This window comes from Canis lupus, chromosome 16 (assembly GCF_011100685.1).
Source record: "Canis lupus familiaris isolate Mischka breed German Shepherd chromosome 16, alternate assembly UU_Cfam_GSD_1.0, whole genome shotgun sequence".
Lineage (NCBI taxonomy): Eukaryota > Metazoa > Chordata > Mammalia > Carnivora > Canidae > Canis > Canis lupus.
In genome coordinates this window covers 48,011,611-48,025,010 of record NC_049237.1, presented here as the reverse complement: position 1 = coordinate 48,025,010, position 13,400 = coordinate 48,011,611, and the positions used below count along the sequence as shown (strand labels likewise).

Here is a 13,400-nt window from a genome sequence, read left to right as displayed (position 1 = left end):
TGAGCTATATGTTAAACATTTTTAAGGCACATGAAATTGTAACTCATGTCACCACTGGGATTAAAGGTTAGCCAAACTTGCTGTTTTTGTTATATTGATATAACAATGCTGTATTGTTTTAAAGCAGTTTGCTTGCAAGCAATTTTTATAGGAATCCAAGGCATGTTTAAGAATCTGTCAATAACATTCCACAAGAAAACAATAGACATTTGTTGTAGAAATTCAGGCATTCTCTTGCAGTGATTCTAATCCCTTGAACCAAGAGCAGAAAGATATGATATCTAACATCAGAGACCTCTCTTGTTGATCCTAACTATAGACAAAATAAAGCTGTTTTCATTCAAATGTTAACCGCCATACTACTAGAACATTGAATAATTGATTGAACCCAGAGACCATACTTTTCAAGAAACCACATTCCTGATACTATAAAGGGACTTTTCCTTGGGGTTTGGACAGAAAATATATTTCAGGAAAAGATTTAAATAGAATCCTACTGCAGGCTTTTGTAACTTTTCATTTCTTCACAATAGAATGGACTGTTTTTTGCCAAATCTGGAGCCATAATGTAATTTGAACTCAGGCTTTCATTTTACTGAGTACAATAGTTTATGCTGGATGAATGAATGTAGTTTTATTCTCTGCATTATTCATTTCAGTCTGTGGTCCCAGAGTTGACTTTGGCCGACACCATAGCATAGCTTATGTGTAGACGGATACCACCAAGAAGACATTTCTATTTTGGCATCTTCAGCGTTCACTCAAAAGTGGAAAATGAGAAGTGAAACACTCAGCCAGCCAAAAAGCATATACCTAGCCTATGAAAATCAGGCTCAGGGGGGCACATATTCTTCAAGGAAGATATGCAAATGGGAATTTCTTCTCTTTTGAAAGAAACTAAGATATAGGGGAAATCAATAATACGGTACTCAGAAACAAAAAATCAAATTTTGTTTTAATTTTTTTAGGGTATTCCTCAAACTAAGAACAAATGGGTATTTCTCAGATTAAGACAAAAAACAGTCCTTTGTTTTAAAAATCAACAAATAATGCTAATATTTTGTTTGACTTATGGTCAGTTAGGATTAAAAAAGAGAAAAGGTGGGGCCCGAAGAGTTGAGAAAAAGGAGAAATGTGGAGATAAAGGGAAAGCAACAGTTCCAGTTACATGGTGTGTGCTTGTCATGCTTAGCACCCGCCTGAGCAATGGGCAGCCAGGATATTTTTATCCAGTCATAAAGCTCTCTGAAATGTAAATGAGCAGTCTTGAGGTAGTCTGCTTTATTTTTAAGTATTAAAGTTGATTTCTGGAAAAGGCTTACTGGCTTTTTTTGTTTTCAGATGTTAAAGTTGATTTCTGACTTAAAGGCTTGTTTTAGCTGTGAGATTCTGAAGGTTTGACACAAATAGGAAGAAATCACTTGGGCTTTAGAAATTCACTTGGACACAGTTTGAGAGTCCTGGGTTAGTAGCTATTTCATGAAATCTCACAGTTTTGTTTTTTTTTTTTTAAATGAAAATAAGCCATTTGCCTCAACTAAGTTGGTAGATACACTACTTAAGGGAGCTAACAATTCTGCTCATGAATCCCTTCCCAAATAAATGGAATTAACCAGTATTCGAAGTACTGTCTGTGTTTTATCAAAATTTCTAGGTGTAATAGTCATCAGAGCCCTGAGCCTGCATCTGTCATTTTGAGGATTGTCCCCCAATTAGCTAATTGTTTATGTATTTTAGGAGCTAAAGTTGCATAAACCTTCTGGTCTTGCTTTTTCACTTGGAGGAAGTGTGACTAGTAGATCTCTGGGGTGCTTTCCCACCCTAAACACTATGTGTGCCTGCACTAGCACCTGTTCAATTCAGTGACTTTGTTGTACTTTTACTTATTGGATAACCTTTGATGAAATTTATTTTATTTTCTTAGGTTAAGACTTTGTTCAGCAAAAATAAAATATTTACTAAAATAATACTTGGGGAAATATGTTATCTACAAGCTACTCGCTTGAGTAAACTTTGGAAGAGTGAATGAGATGGCATTGTCGGTGGATTCTTTTTTTTTTTATTTTCAGATTATGCCCCTCACATTGAACTAAATATAAATCATTAAATGTTTTAAACCAAATGAGCTCAGACCCAGTTTTCTGTAACAAAATAGGTGCCATTTCTCTGTGGAGAAGACTAAGAATATAAGTGAGTATGAGAGTAATTGGCTGATGGGTCATAGGCATAGGCAAATGTTCTTCAAGGGAGCCCCACATTGTATTCAAAATGAATCTTGGGCAGCATTGGCAGTTGGAGGGAACCGGGAGAATGAGAGTGAGGACATTGCTAAACCATTTTTAAAAAAGAATTATGTAATTTGGTTGTGGCCTTCATGCACAAAGAATTAGGTTACTTGAAATTATCTGAGATAGGGTGACCATGTGAACTTTATGGACATTTGGTGAGCAGATCTGGCGGGGGGAGGGAGTTGGTGATAAATTAGGTCCTTGCAGAGCTCTGTATTCAATGTTAGTTGACAGATGAACACATCTGCCCTTCTCCTAATTTCTAGATTTGAGCTCATCGGCAAGGCAAGCAATTTTATCTCAACTCAACTGTCATAAAAACAGAACAAGTGGGATGCCTGGGTGGCTCAGTGGTTGAGCATCTGCCTTCGGCTCAGGGTGTGATCCCAGGGTCTTGGGATCGAGTTCCGCATCAGGCTCCCTGCGTGGAGCCTGCTTCTCTCTCTGCCTATGTCTCTGCCTCTCTCTCTGTGTCTCTTATGAATAAATAAATCTTAAAAAAAAAAGTACTTTTCATATGTTAAAAAAAAAACTAACCACTCAACCCAAATATTGTAGGATACTCACTAGTATAAATAATTATCACTCCCATTAGGAAAGGCCCACCAGGCCATGGGCACGGTGCTTGGTTTTACACAGATACTATGACATATGTAAAATTAGGCCACAGTGAGGAATCCTGTACTTCCTGGAGTTGTCCAGTTTATTGACACTTCTGTCCTGTTAAATCCTTATCCCGTGGCCTTAACCTGTCTCAGGGTGGAGGCCGGGCTTGGCATGAGTAGGTTTGAATTCAGCCAATGGTGGGCCCACCCAAGCCAACTGAGGACAAAATGAGCCTTAAACGGAGGGGGCATGAGGTGGGTGGTGGGAGAGTGTGAGCTAGAACTGGTTGGAGGAGCAGGAGGATGTTCCTGGCACGTGGGGAGGCAAATGGCAAAATCAGCCAACTCCTACAATCGGAAGACCAGTTCCTGTTGTTTGTTTAATTTGTACTCTGTCAACACTCTTTGACTTTCTTCTTCTTTTTTTTTTCCTTTTAACAGAATTGATAAAAAAATGTCTGGAGGCCAGAGTGGCTATGAACTTAGTGAAGCCAAAGCCATTCTAACTGAACTGAAATCTATCAGAAAGGCTATTAGCTCAGGAGAAAAAGAAAAGCAAGATCTGATGCAGGTATGTTTCAGAACATTCCGTTAAGTTGGACACCTGCCTCCTGGGGTCCCAGGAACCCTCCTTGGTGCAGAAGTACTCCATCAGAGTCAGGATGGCCCTTTGTCACACTGCTGCATTCAGAGGGACTTCGGCATAGGCACTGGGGCCACAGGCTGCTTTGGAGGAGAACAGTTTGCTTCCACCCAATTGAAGGCAGGCCTTGGATGGCCTTTGAGGCATGAGGTGGTGGATCCTGGAGCCCATATGAGATCAGCACTTTGGTGCCCCCTGCAATTTACTGAAGCCTCATGTGGAACCCAGATAAGCAGTGTTATCTAAATCACGATCCTCGGCCCAGGATGCATAAAGGGGATGTCACCTGTCATGCTGAGTGGAGGATATGCCTTGAGGAGTGTGCGGAGGGTATATGAGGAGCTTAGAAGAGCTTTTCCCCACACCAGATGATTCTGAGGTGCAACCTAAATATGGGGGATTTTGACCCATCTAGTTATCCCGGGAAAGCTGCTCATGGCAGAGGATCCCTTGTTACCTGTATGGTTCTCAGCCCAGGACACTTAGTTCTCAGTGATCTAGCCTTGTGTGTAAAAGAAACAACCATTCAGTGATCAGTACCCTATACTTTAAATATCTATATTCAGCAGGTACAGTTGGGTTGGTTTTTTTTTTTTTTTTTAAGAGTATGTCTCTTCTTCTTGTTAGCTTCCCTTCATCCCGTAATTATCACAAGATCTGAGAATTGTTTGTATTTCAGTTATCTGGAGCTCTGAGTAAGGATTTAGCCTGTGTCTTGGGGAAAATGTTAGAGCCAGTAGCAATGTTTGCATTCTTAGTAGAAGCTCTACCTTTAAATACTACATTCAACTACTTCATGTCAGTTTTCAAAATGCCAATTCACTATAGGTACATATTTTTAAACACCTATAATTTTGCATTTAGGGAATTTTGAAATAACACAAAAGAGATAGAAAAGATAATAGTATTAGTAACAAATCGTTTTAAGTATTGACTGTATGCTGGGCAATCTTCTCCCTGCCTTCCATGAAAGTAGTTCTTTTAATTCTAATGACAGCCCTAGAGATGGGCATGTATTGTCCTCACAGACAGGAAATTACAGAGAAATTAAGTAACTTCCTTAAAGTCACACAGCCTAGAAGTGGTAGGACTATGGTTCAAACCTGGGCGGTCTTGCTTTAGAATATGCGGTTTTAAATATGTATGTGAAACATAGAAAAGTATTCGGATATACTTTTATTTTGTTCCACTGTGCTCGTGATGATTAAATCAGTAATTCCTAAAATGCACATCATAGGCCCTTTGAAAAAGGCTAATAGAACTTGAACAAATTTACATTGGAACCTTATAATTCAGCAATTTTAGGTTATCTTGAACTATTCCTGTAAAGAAGAAATTTGGATTTATACACAGACCAGATCAAATTAAAAGATTAGATTCCTTCTCAATTACTTAAAGTATATAAAACAATTAATTAGTAGATACAGCAATCAATAATAGAGCTGAGAGGGACATTAGGTGGGTCGCTTCTGTGATTTTCAGACCTCTTTGACCATGACCCACAGTAAGAGGTATATTCTACATGACAACCCAGTCACACACAAATGTCTACATTTGGAGATACACACACACACACACCATATTTCTTAATATTCTTAATACTAGTAATGTGGTCTGAAGTGACTTTCTAGTCTCTTCTTTTTCACCAAAAAACATGCTAGTCATGACCAACTAAATTTATAAGGTACATAGTCACAGATTTGAAAAATACAATTCTTTTTCACAGTACTGATGAAAAAATAGAAAAGCCTCCCACTAGCAGGTTTCTTTATATTATTTGATGTGACCATTTAATTTTCGCTCTGAATATACATTTTGCATAAATATTCCTTTGAAAGAAAATAAAGAAGCTTAGGTAAAAGGCATGTATCAGGCACATATCTCATTTGGGGAGGCATTTCTCATTTTTTACCATAAGAATTGTAAATATCAGGATTAAATCCTGGCTTTTCTTAAAGTTAGTAATAATGTGTTTCTTATCATTTTAGTGTTTTATGGGGAACTTTAGCTAAGATTTTTCTCCTTTTTAATACTTTGACTTGCTCACATCTTCTCTTTAAAAGTAAACTCAATTTATTAAGCGTGGGTGCTGACAACAGGCACATTCCCTTGTGATTATTCACCTTACAACACCACACGTTATCACTCTGGCAGTGCCATGCAGTAGACATAAAGATGAGCTTGGAGCAGCTGCCGGTACTGAGACTCCTGGCCCTTGGTCTCCTCATCTCTGACATCACTGGGAGCAGATAACCTCTTGGGTCTCTTCCAGATGTAAAGTGGCATAATTACAGAAGTCTGCTAAGTAGGAAGTTTTCTTGCTATATCTACAATGAGCTTGCATTTTAGGTATTCCATGTTCCATAATTTCTGCAGAGGCATGAAGTAAGTAGTTAAAATGAGTCTTTTTTAAAATAGAGCTCTTTCGAATGAAATTTTAAAAATAAGAAATGCATGTGTTACATATAAAGATGCCATTATGCACAGTGTGAGTAATGACCAGGCTATCTTGGGGAAGGTAAGATAACTTGTTTATTATGATCTCTCACACTCCCAAAGTCACACATGTGTATGTGCAAAATTATATTCTAATCTTAATTTTTCAGTGACTTAAAGTGATAAGTACTTGTTAAAATAAAGTAGTTCTTTTTCCTATTGAGAGCACAGTCTTTCAATTTGAGTTTACCTACTGGGGAAGCTTTGCATCTTACCTGTTAAGCTTTATGTAGGATTTTATGTTTCCTGAACAGAGTCTTGCTAAGCTGCAGGAGAGGTTCCATTTGGATCAAAGCATTGGCACGTCCGAGCCAGACTTGAGATCCAGTCCTGTGAACTCCCATTTATCTCTCTCCAGACAGACCCTTGATGCCGGGTCACAGACAAGCATTTCCGGAGATGTAAGTTATCCATGTGGAAGGTTGGCCTCAGTGCTCTCCTCGACAAGCCTGAATTACAATATGGATGGCAAGTAGGACAGGGGCTAGTGAGGTGGTTTGAATTGCAGCTGTGTGGATTCAATATTCCGTACTCCTAGATTGGTTTTAAAAAATCAGACCCTTTTGTCTGGGTGCCAAGCATATCAGGATCTTCCATATGAACGGCTTTGTTCAGACTTTCTCAGTCTGTATTTATTCAGACATTGAAAGGTTAGAGATGCCTGAGAATTTAAGTTTTTCCTATTAGATTTAAGGCCTTTGAAATCTAGATCTTTTCAATTAAACATTGAGGCTAATGAGAAACAAAAAATATGCCTTTAAAAACCAACAATTTGTTGTAGATCAAAAATTGTTTGTATTAAAATGTTTAATTTGTGGTTTATGCCCAGGACTTGAAAATATTTAATGTGGCTTGACTACTATTAACTGTTTTTGCATTATCCTCTTTGGGATCCCATTTAGCAGATACTTACTTTTCTAGTCCATTCTCAGTTATTTTCGTATTCTCTTTTGCTTCATTGAATTCTGTGCTATGAAAATAAAATAGGTAGAGTTCAACAGTAGGACTTACCTATTTGAGAAATTATTTTTTGAAGTTATTTAGTTTATATTTTATGCATTTAGAAGCTAAATGATGGAAATTTGGGTTCGTGGAGACAAAGAAATTAGTTTCAGTTCATTAATTTTATTGACCTGTACACCCATCGTAAACTCTGAGATACCAGAAACATTGACATAATACTTTTTATCTTGAATTTAATGTGTAGAGAAAATGATGTTAAAGTCTTTGAAAAACAGAGCAGCTTGAATTAAAAAGAAATGTTTTGCCCCTACTGAGACTAGAAAGTAAGTGCCTTTTTAAACTGGTGTTCCCAATTTCAAGACCATCTTCTTTAGTTTTCCAATTACTTGGGCTTCCTAGAAACAAAAGCAGTTTACCTTCATTCATTAGCAGAGTTAATTGACTTTTCTCCCTTTTGTTTTTTACCAGATCGGAGTGAGAAGTAGATCAAATTTAGCTGAAAAGGTCAGGCTGAGCCTACAGTATGAAGAAGCCAAAAGAAGGTAACAACAGGGGAGCTATTCAGTGTTCAGTGGTCAATGGGCTCAAACAGTATTTTCTTTCCCAGAATTAATCTTTACTCCTATAGTGACATCTGCTGGGTGCTCCCTATGCCTTCTTACCTGCGTTACTCTTGAGGGTTTTTAGATGTGAGGGTTGCAGATCCCCCATCTCTGCTCAGTCTCCCCCCACCCAAGCTGAAGGACCGGGAGAATTAATGAGAAGTGTGGGCACGAAATCGCCCCCTTCCCTTCAGGAAGAAAGAAGCTTTGAGCTTGTACAATACATACTCACAAGTAGAAGTGGGAAGATTGGTTTTTGAGGTAGGACTATGACATAGTGACTCACGTACAGGACTTGAGAGGGGCCAAGGACCTTTAAGGTAAATAAATGGCTGAGGGGAAGACTTCCTGCCAACGTCCTTGAAGATGCTGAGGTATCTGTTCTGGCAACTGCCTTCAGGCCAAAGGAGGAGAGATTCCTATTGCCCTCTTTTACCTTCTACCCTTAGAGCCCTACGCCTTCTTTTCCTTATCTTGTGACTCTGCTTGAGGGAAGCTCAGGAGACTTGTCCCTCCTCATCCAGTAGACAGGCTCAACTTGTGTTCATAATTTGGACACCTTACTCATTTTGAGGGAGAGGGTCATACTGATTTATTTGATTTCGTTATTTTCCTTCTTAGAGTCTAAAGTTTTTGAAGTTTAGAGTTTAAATTTTAAAATTTAAATAAAATTGATTTATTATCTGGGAAGACATTGGGGGGATAAACTGTATTATCACTCTGTAGGCGACAGAGAAATTTATCATGTTCCTCCCTGAGAACATGGAAAGCTCAGCTGAGAACCTGCTAGAATGTCATAGTTTCCTATCATGACTATCAGATAATGAGGTATATCCATTGTTACTGGTGATGAGGATTATTTAAAAGTAATTAGCCAAAGTTCTTGGAGGTTATCTGGCTTTAACAAAGCAATTATTTGATTTGCCTTAAAACAATATTTGCCTCTTTGTGTTCTCTGTTACTAATATTACTTGGTTCTTTGATGACTGAAAGAAAAAAAAAAGTTTTGTTACAAATTACTAACCGTGTATGCTTGAGCAAGTCACTTAGTCTCCCTGAATAACATTTTACTCAGCTGATGTTAATGCCTACTAGTTTTCCTGGGTAGATTATACATTTCTGAAATGTATAATGAGGTTATGAAAAATTCTATATGCTTATTGGCTGCTTCTCAGAGCCCAGGCTGATGCCTTGCCCACCAGAAGGATTGAGGATTGCTGTGTGGTTTTGTGGCCCAGGAAGTAGAAACCTCTGGTGGATGCTGTTTGTGGTGCTCTGGCTGTGGGCGTCACCAACCCGTTAAGAGCCACAACTCTTAGACTCTGCTGTAAACAAAGCCCAGGATCTGTCTGGCATTCTGAAGGAGAATGGCTGTAACTCAGAATTAATTTTGGAGAACCAGGCCTCATGCACCCGGGTTCTTTGGGGGCTCAACTTGAATTCCCTTGGAGCAGCTTGAGTTTTTACTTTACTTTGGCTGCTAACAGCTTTTTCTACCTGGAGCTTACACAGCATTTCTCTTCCTAGATATACTTGGAAACCCTCATCATACCTTGTTCCCCAGATGTGGTATACCTTTTCCAAATTAAATTCAAGACCCGCCTAATGCTCAATCACACAAGGAATAGATGCCTTTCTTTCCTTCATTACGTTGTGATTCCCAGTTCGGTGGTTAATTCAGTCACATCAAAACTTAAGGCATTGTTCTTTCCCACTTGGTTGCATTGCTGTCCTGTTACCATTTGAGATTTTTATTTTAAAGTTCCTAGCGATGCTGATGAGAAGGTAAATCTCGAGGGTTAAAGCATATGTTGAAAACGCTTTTCTTCCTCAGTTCTGAGTAAGTAAAGAGGCGGGTTGTTTTTCCCTGAAACCTGTTTTCTCCTCCAGCCTTTGTTTTATGTGCTTAATGAAGCTAATAATATCATGCTTATTTAGCATTTTGATGATTAATTTTCTAGCACGTTGAGACAGTTGTTTATGGTTTTGTGGTTATAGCTGAAGAATAGCTGATGTTACATCGATCACAAGCGCAGGCGCTGAGTGGAAATCAGTGCCAGTGAGGGATGGCAATTTGTTTTTTTTAACTGAAACAAAACTGGTGCAAGAATGTGGATACACTTTCGTCTTTGTTTTGACAACATTATTGTGTTTACCTTTTTTCTTCCCTTCTACAACTTCTTCCATCAAACGAGGAGAATAAAATGCCCCCTTTCTATTTTTCATATTCTGGTATGTGCTGTGTAACTATATCCAAAGTGATCATCCAGCTTTTTTTTTTTTTTTTTTTAATGGTAGTATAGATTCCCTAAGCCAACATCAGGTGTGTTCATAACTTGCCTTGATGTTGTGCTCATAGTCCAAACAGCCGTGTGCCATTTACCTTGTGAACGATCCCGCTAGTCCTCACACTGCCCCAGAGCAGGTGGTTTGGTTCGAGTGGTCAGAACTGTCTTCTTCAGTGAAGAATTAGCTTTACCATATATTGTTGAAGCTAGCTCGAGACACAGTAGAATCTGAGGTCAGGCAAAATCATGAAACCGGTAATGTTCCCTCCTGCTGGTTTTTCTTCCTCCTCCTCCTCCCATCTTCCCGCCCCCCATCACCCTTGCTCCAGCACCTGCTGTCGCTCTGATGGAGCCACAATAGCTGCCCATGGGTGCTGGTGGGGGCTCACTGGGTGCTGCCTGGGCGGAGGACACCCAGCTCGAGGGCAGCCAGTCATGTCTCCAGGGCCGGCTCAGTGACGCCCAGTAAACGCTGTAGACACCGATTTCACTGCACAGCTGAAGGAGAAATGGGGTGAAGAAGAACGGCTCCCTTTCCTTGGAGACACGGAGCCCGCCGGGCTGACTTTGTTGCAATACTGGTTGCAATACTGGTTGGCAACACTGCTCTCTCTCCTCCCCTTATCCCTCCGTGACTCACTGATACCCTGGTCGCTGCCCATCTGACTCCAAAAGAACCCCCTCTTTTACCAGGGGAACAGCTGTACCCAGAGGAACAAAATCTATAATAAATGTCCCATCAGACACCATTTACTGTAGATTTTGGAACACGGAAGCCCTCCAGGTATCCCTCCCGTCACCCTACACAGGCAGTCACCCATAGGGGCACTCCCAGGGCACTCTCCTCTCTAAGCTTCAGTGGACTTTGACCTTCACTCTTTTTCAGACAGGCCAGTGTGCTTGTTTGTGTTTTAAAGGTGAAGACCCCGCAGGGGACGAGAGCCAGATGTCGAGCAGGTCCAGGGATCGGAGCACGGGGCCCCCTGCCTGGTGAGGGTCACCGAGTAAAGTCAGCGCATCCCCCAGGCCCCCGGCCCAGCCTGGTTTGGGTTCTCTCTCCCCTGGGGAGTTCTAAGTATGCACTCCTCTTTTGTGGCTTTATTTTTTAGCATGGCCAACCTCAAGATTGAACTGTCGAAACTAGACAGTGAGACCTGGCCCGGGGCGCTGGATATCGAGAAGGAGAAGCTGATGCTGATTAACGAGAAAGAAGAGCTTTTGAAAGAGCTTCAGTTTGTCACCCCGCAAAAACGCACTCAGGGCGAACTGGAGCGCCTGGAGGCCGAGAGGCAGCGGCTGGAGGAGGAGCTGCTGTCCGTGAGGGGTCCACCGAGCCGAGCGCTGGCAGAGAGGTTGGTTTTCCTCCCTGGGGACGGGGACCCGCAGGTGTGTCCTGGCTGGGCCGGGATGCCTGTGCACCCCCCCCCTTTGTCAATCTCAGTTGCATCTGTTCTTGGTGGACTAAGAACTACCACCAAAGGGACTTTCTTTCCGTAGAGCAATAAAAGCACACGTCCTCGTACCCTGCAGTGTCACTTCTGTTTGTTAGGGCCGCGAAAATGCCTGTGACAGATGTTGAATAGGTAAGGAATGTTGACACAAAACCAGGAATGCAGTCGATCGCTGACGGGGTCTGATAACAATGGCTCTGCACTATTGCGCTCCGATAAGGAAGATTATCTGGACTGTTACAGCGACTGCAGCTTCCGACTCGGGTTTATGACTCACAAGAATGCAAAAGTTTATTGCTTTTCATTTCACAAGGGAAAGACAGCTTGCTCCCTCTGATATCTTAACAGGTCACCAAACGTTCGCTTGGATTTTGTCTGTCACTGGAACCCCTCCTCTGAAGCAGGTGAAAATGTAAAGGAAAACACCTGACACATTTTTCTGATCTTTCTGTGGGAAGATGCGAATTGCTCATTTCACCTACAAAATCCAATTCTGTAAACAGCTCGGCTGCAGGATCGAGCAGGGGACCCTTGAGTGTCTGTCTGCCATGGAGTCATGTGCACAGGAGCCCCAGGTCCCGGCCTTGCTGGTGGATATGGTCCGACACCTGTTCCAGCCACAGGCCATGCAGCCCTCTCAGATGCCCCCCATATCCATTCTGTAGGCCAGCAACCGAGGCATGATGCCTGTCCCAGGGTGACCGGGAAGAAGGTCACATTCATATCATACCAAGTGACCTGGAAGTCAGTTTAAAACACCCACACATAATCCAATTGCTCTTTTTTTGTTTTTTAACTTCTTGACTTCTTGCCTTCTAATCCCTTGTCCTCTATGAATGTGTAAGGTGGTATGTCTACACAATATCAGAATATTTGAAGTGTGGTGGAGGGAACGGTAGGAGGAAAGGAAGAAGAATCTCGGACATTCCTGGTGAGGCGTTAGCATGCAGACTTGCCTACCCTGAGTTTAGTCTTCTGGGGAGAGGTGACTTTTGTGAGTTTTAAACTGGTGATCAAGATAACGCATGGCTACAGCTCAGCAGCTACGCGGAACAAGAATGAAGAGTCTGAAGGGAAAGCCTCTACAGCTTACATTCCTCTGCCATCTGAAAGAATTGTCACCTGCCCCTCCTGCTCCAACGTCTTGGTCTAGGGGTGCCAACTGAAGGCTCACCGTAAAGGCAGGTGTGAGTAAGGCGGCCAGGGAATGACCCACCCGGCGGAGACCAGAGGGACAAAAAGAGAAGACACAATTGCATCGTTTTCCTGAGTTACCTTTTTTTTTTTTAAATTTTTTTTATTTTTATTTTTATTTATGATAGTCACAGAGAGAGAGAGAGAGAGAGAGAGAGAGGCAGAGGGAGAAGCAGGCTCCATGCACCGGGAGCCTGATGTGGGATTCGATCCCGGGCCTCCAGGATTGCGCCCTGGGCCAAAGGCAGGCGCCAAACCGCTGCGCCACCCAGGGATCCCTTCCTGAGTTACCTTGATGTCCTGTCTGTGTTTATAGACTTTACATTCGTAGGATAAAAGTTTGACAGTACCAGGAAATAGGACGAAATGAAGTGCTGCTGTGTGGCCCACGTACAAAGCAGCAAGGGCATTGGCATCTTGTGTCACACTAACTGTTACCTGACCACACACATGTAACGCACTGGCTCCATTACACAGACCAGCAGTTCTCGGGAGCGTGTGAATCTGGGAAGGGCCTACAGACAGCCGTTAGCCGTTGTTCTGGGAGAGAGAAAACAGGTGTGTGTTTGTTTTCACCAACTTTTATAGGCATGATGTCTTGTCTTTTTTTTATTGGGGCTAGAGCTTCAAAAATGACTAATGAAGCAACATTAAAAATAGAGTTTGTTCCTAAAGTGCCCAGGCTCTGGCTTTTATACTTTGATTTGTGCAGAATGCACGTAATAACTGTCACATTCCAGCAGAAACAGTGGGTTTGAACCTGTAAAGAAGAGGAGCTATAAAATACTCATAAAATAATCATATACTTAGTGAGATCCAGCCCTGGGGTTTGTCTCAGAGGGGAGTAAGCAGTTTGAATGTCTCTCTAAC

General features: G+C 41.5%; 1 protein-coding gene across 6 annotated transcripts in view; it reads left to right on the top strand.

The window, feature by feature from the left end:
- The window catches only part of WWC2 (WW and C2 domain containing 2), a 205,169-nt gene that overhangs the window by 134,680 nt on the left and 57,089 nt on the right, over window positions 1-13,400 (top strand). For 5 of the 6 annotated variants that reach the window (XM_038560449.1, XM_038560446.1, XM_038560448.1 and 2 more), the window contains 4 exons: window positions 3,335-3,464; window positions 6,266-6,433; window positions 7,464-7,537; window positions 10,995-11,237. In XM_038560449.1, coding sequence (XP_038416377.1) covers window positions 3,335-3,464; window positions 6,266-6,433; window positions 7,464-7,537; window positions 10,995-11,237 — 615 coding nt within the window. The remainder of the gene's footprint in view (window positions 1-3,334; window positions 3,465-6,265; window positions 6,434-7,463; window positions 7,538-10,994; window positions 11,238-13,400) is intronic. The other variant, XM_038560447.1, reaches the window with a different exon arrangement.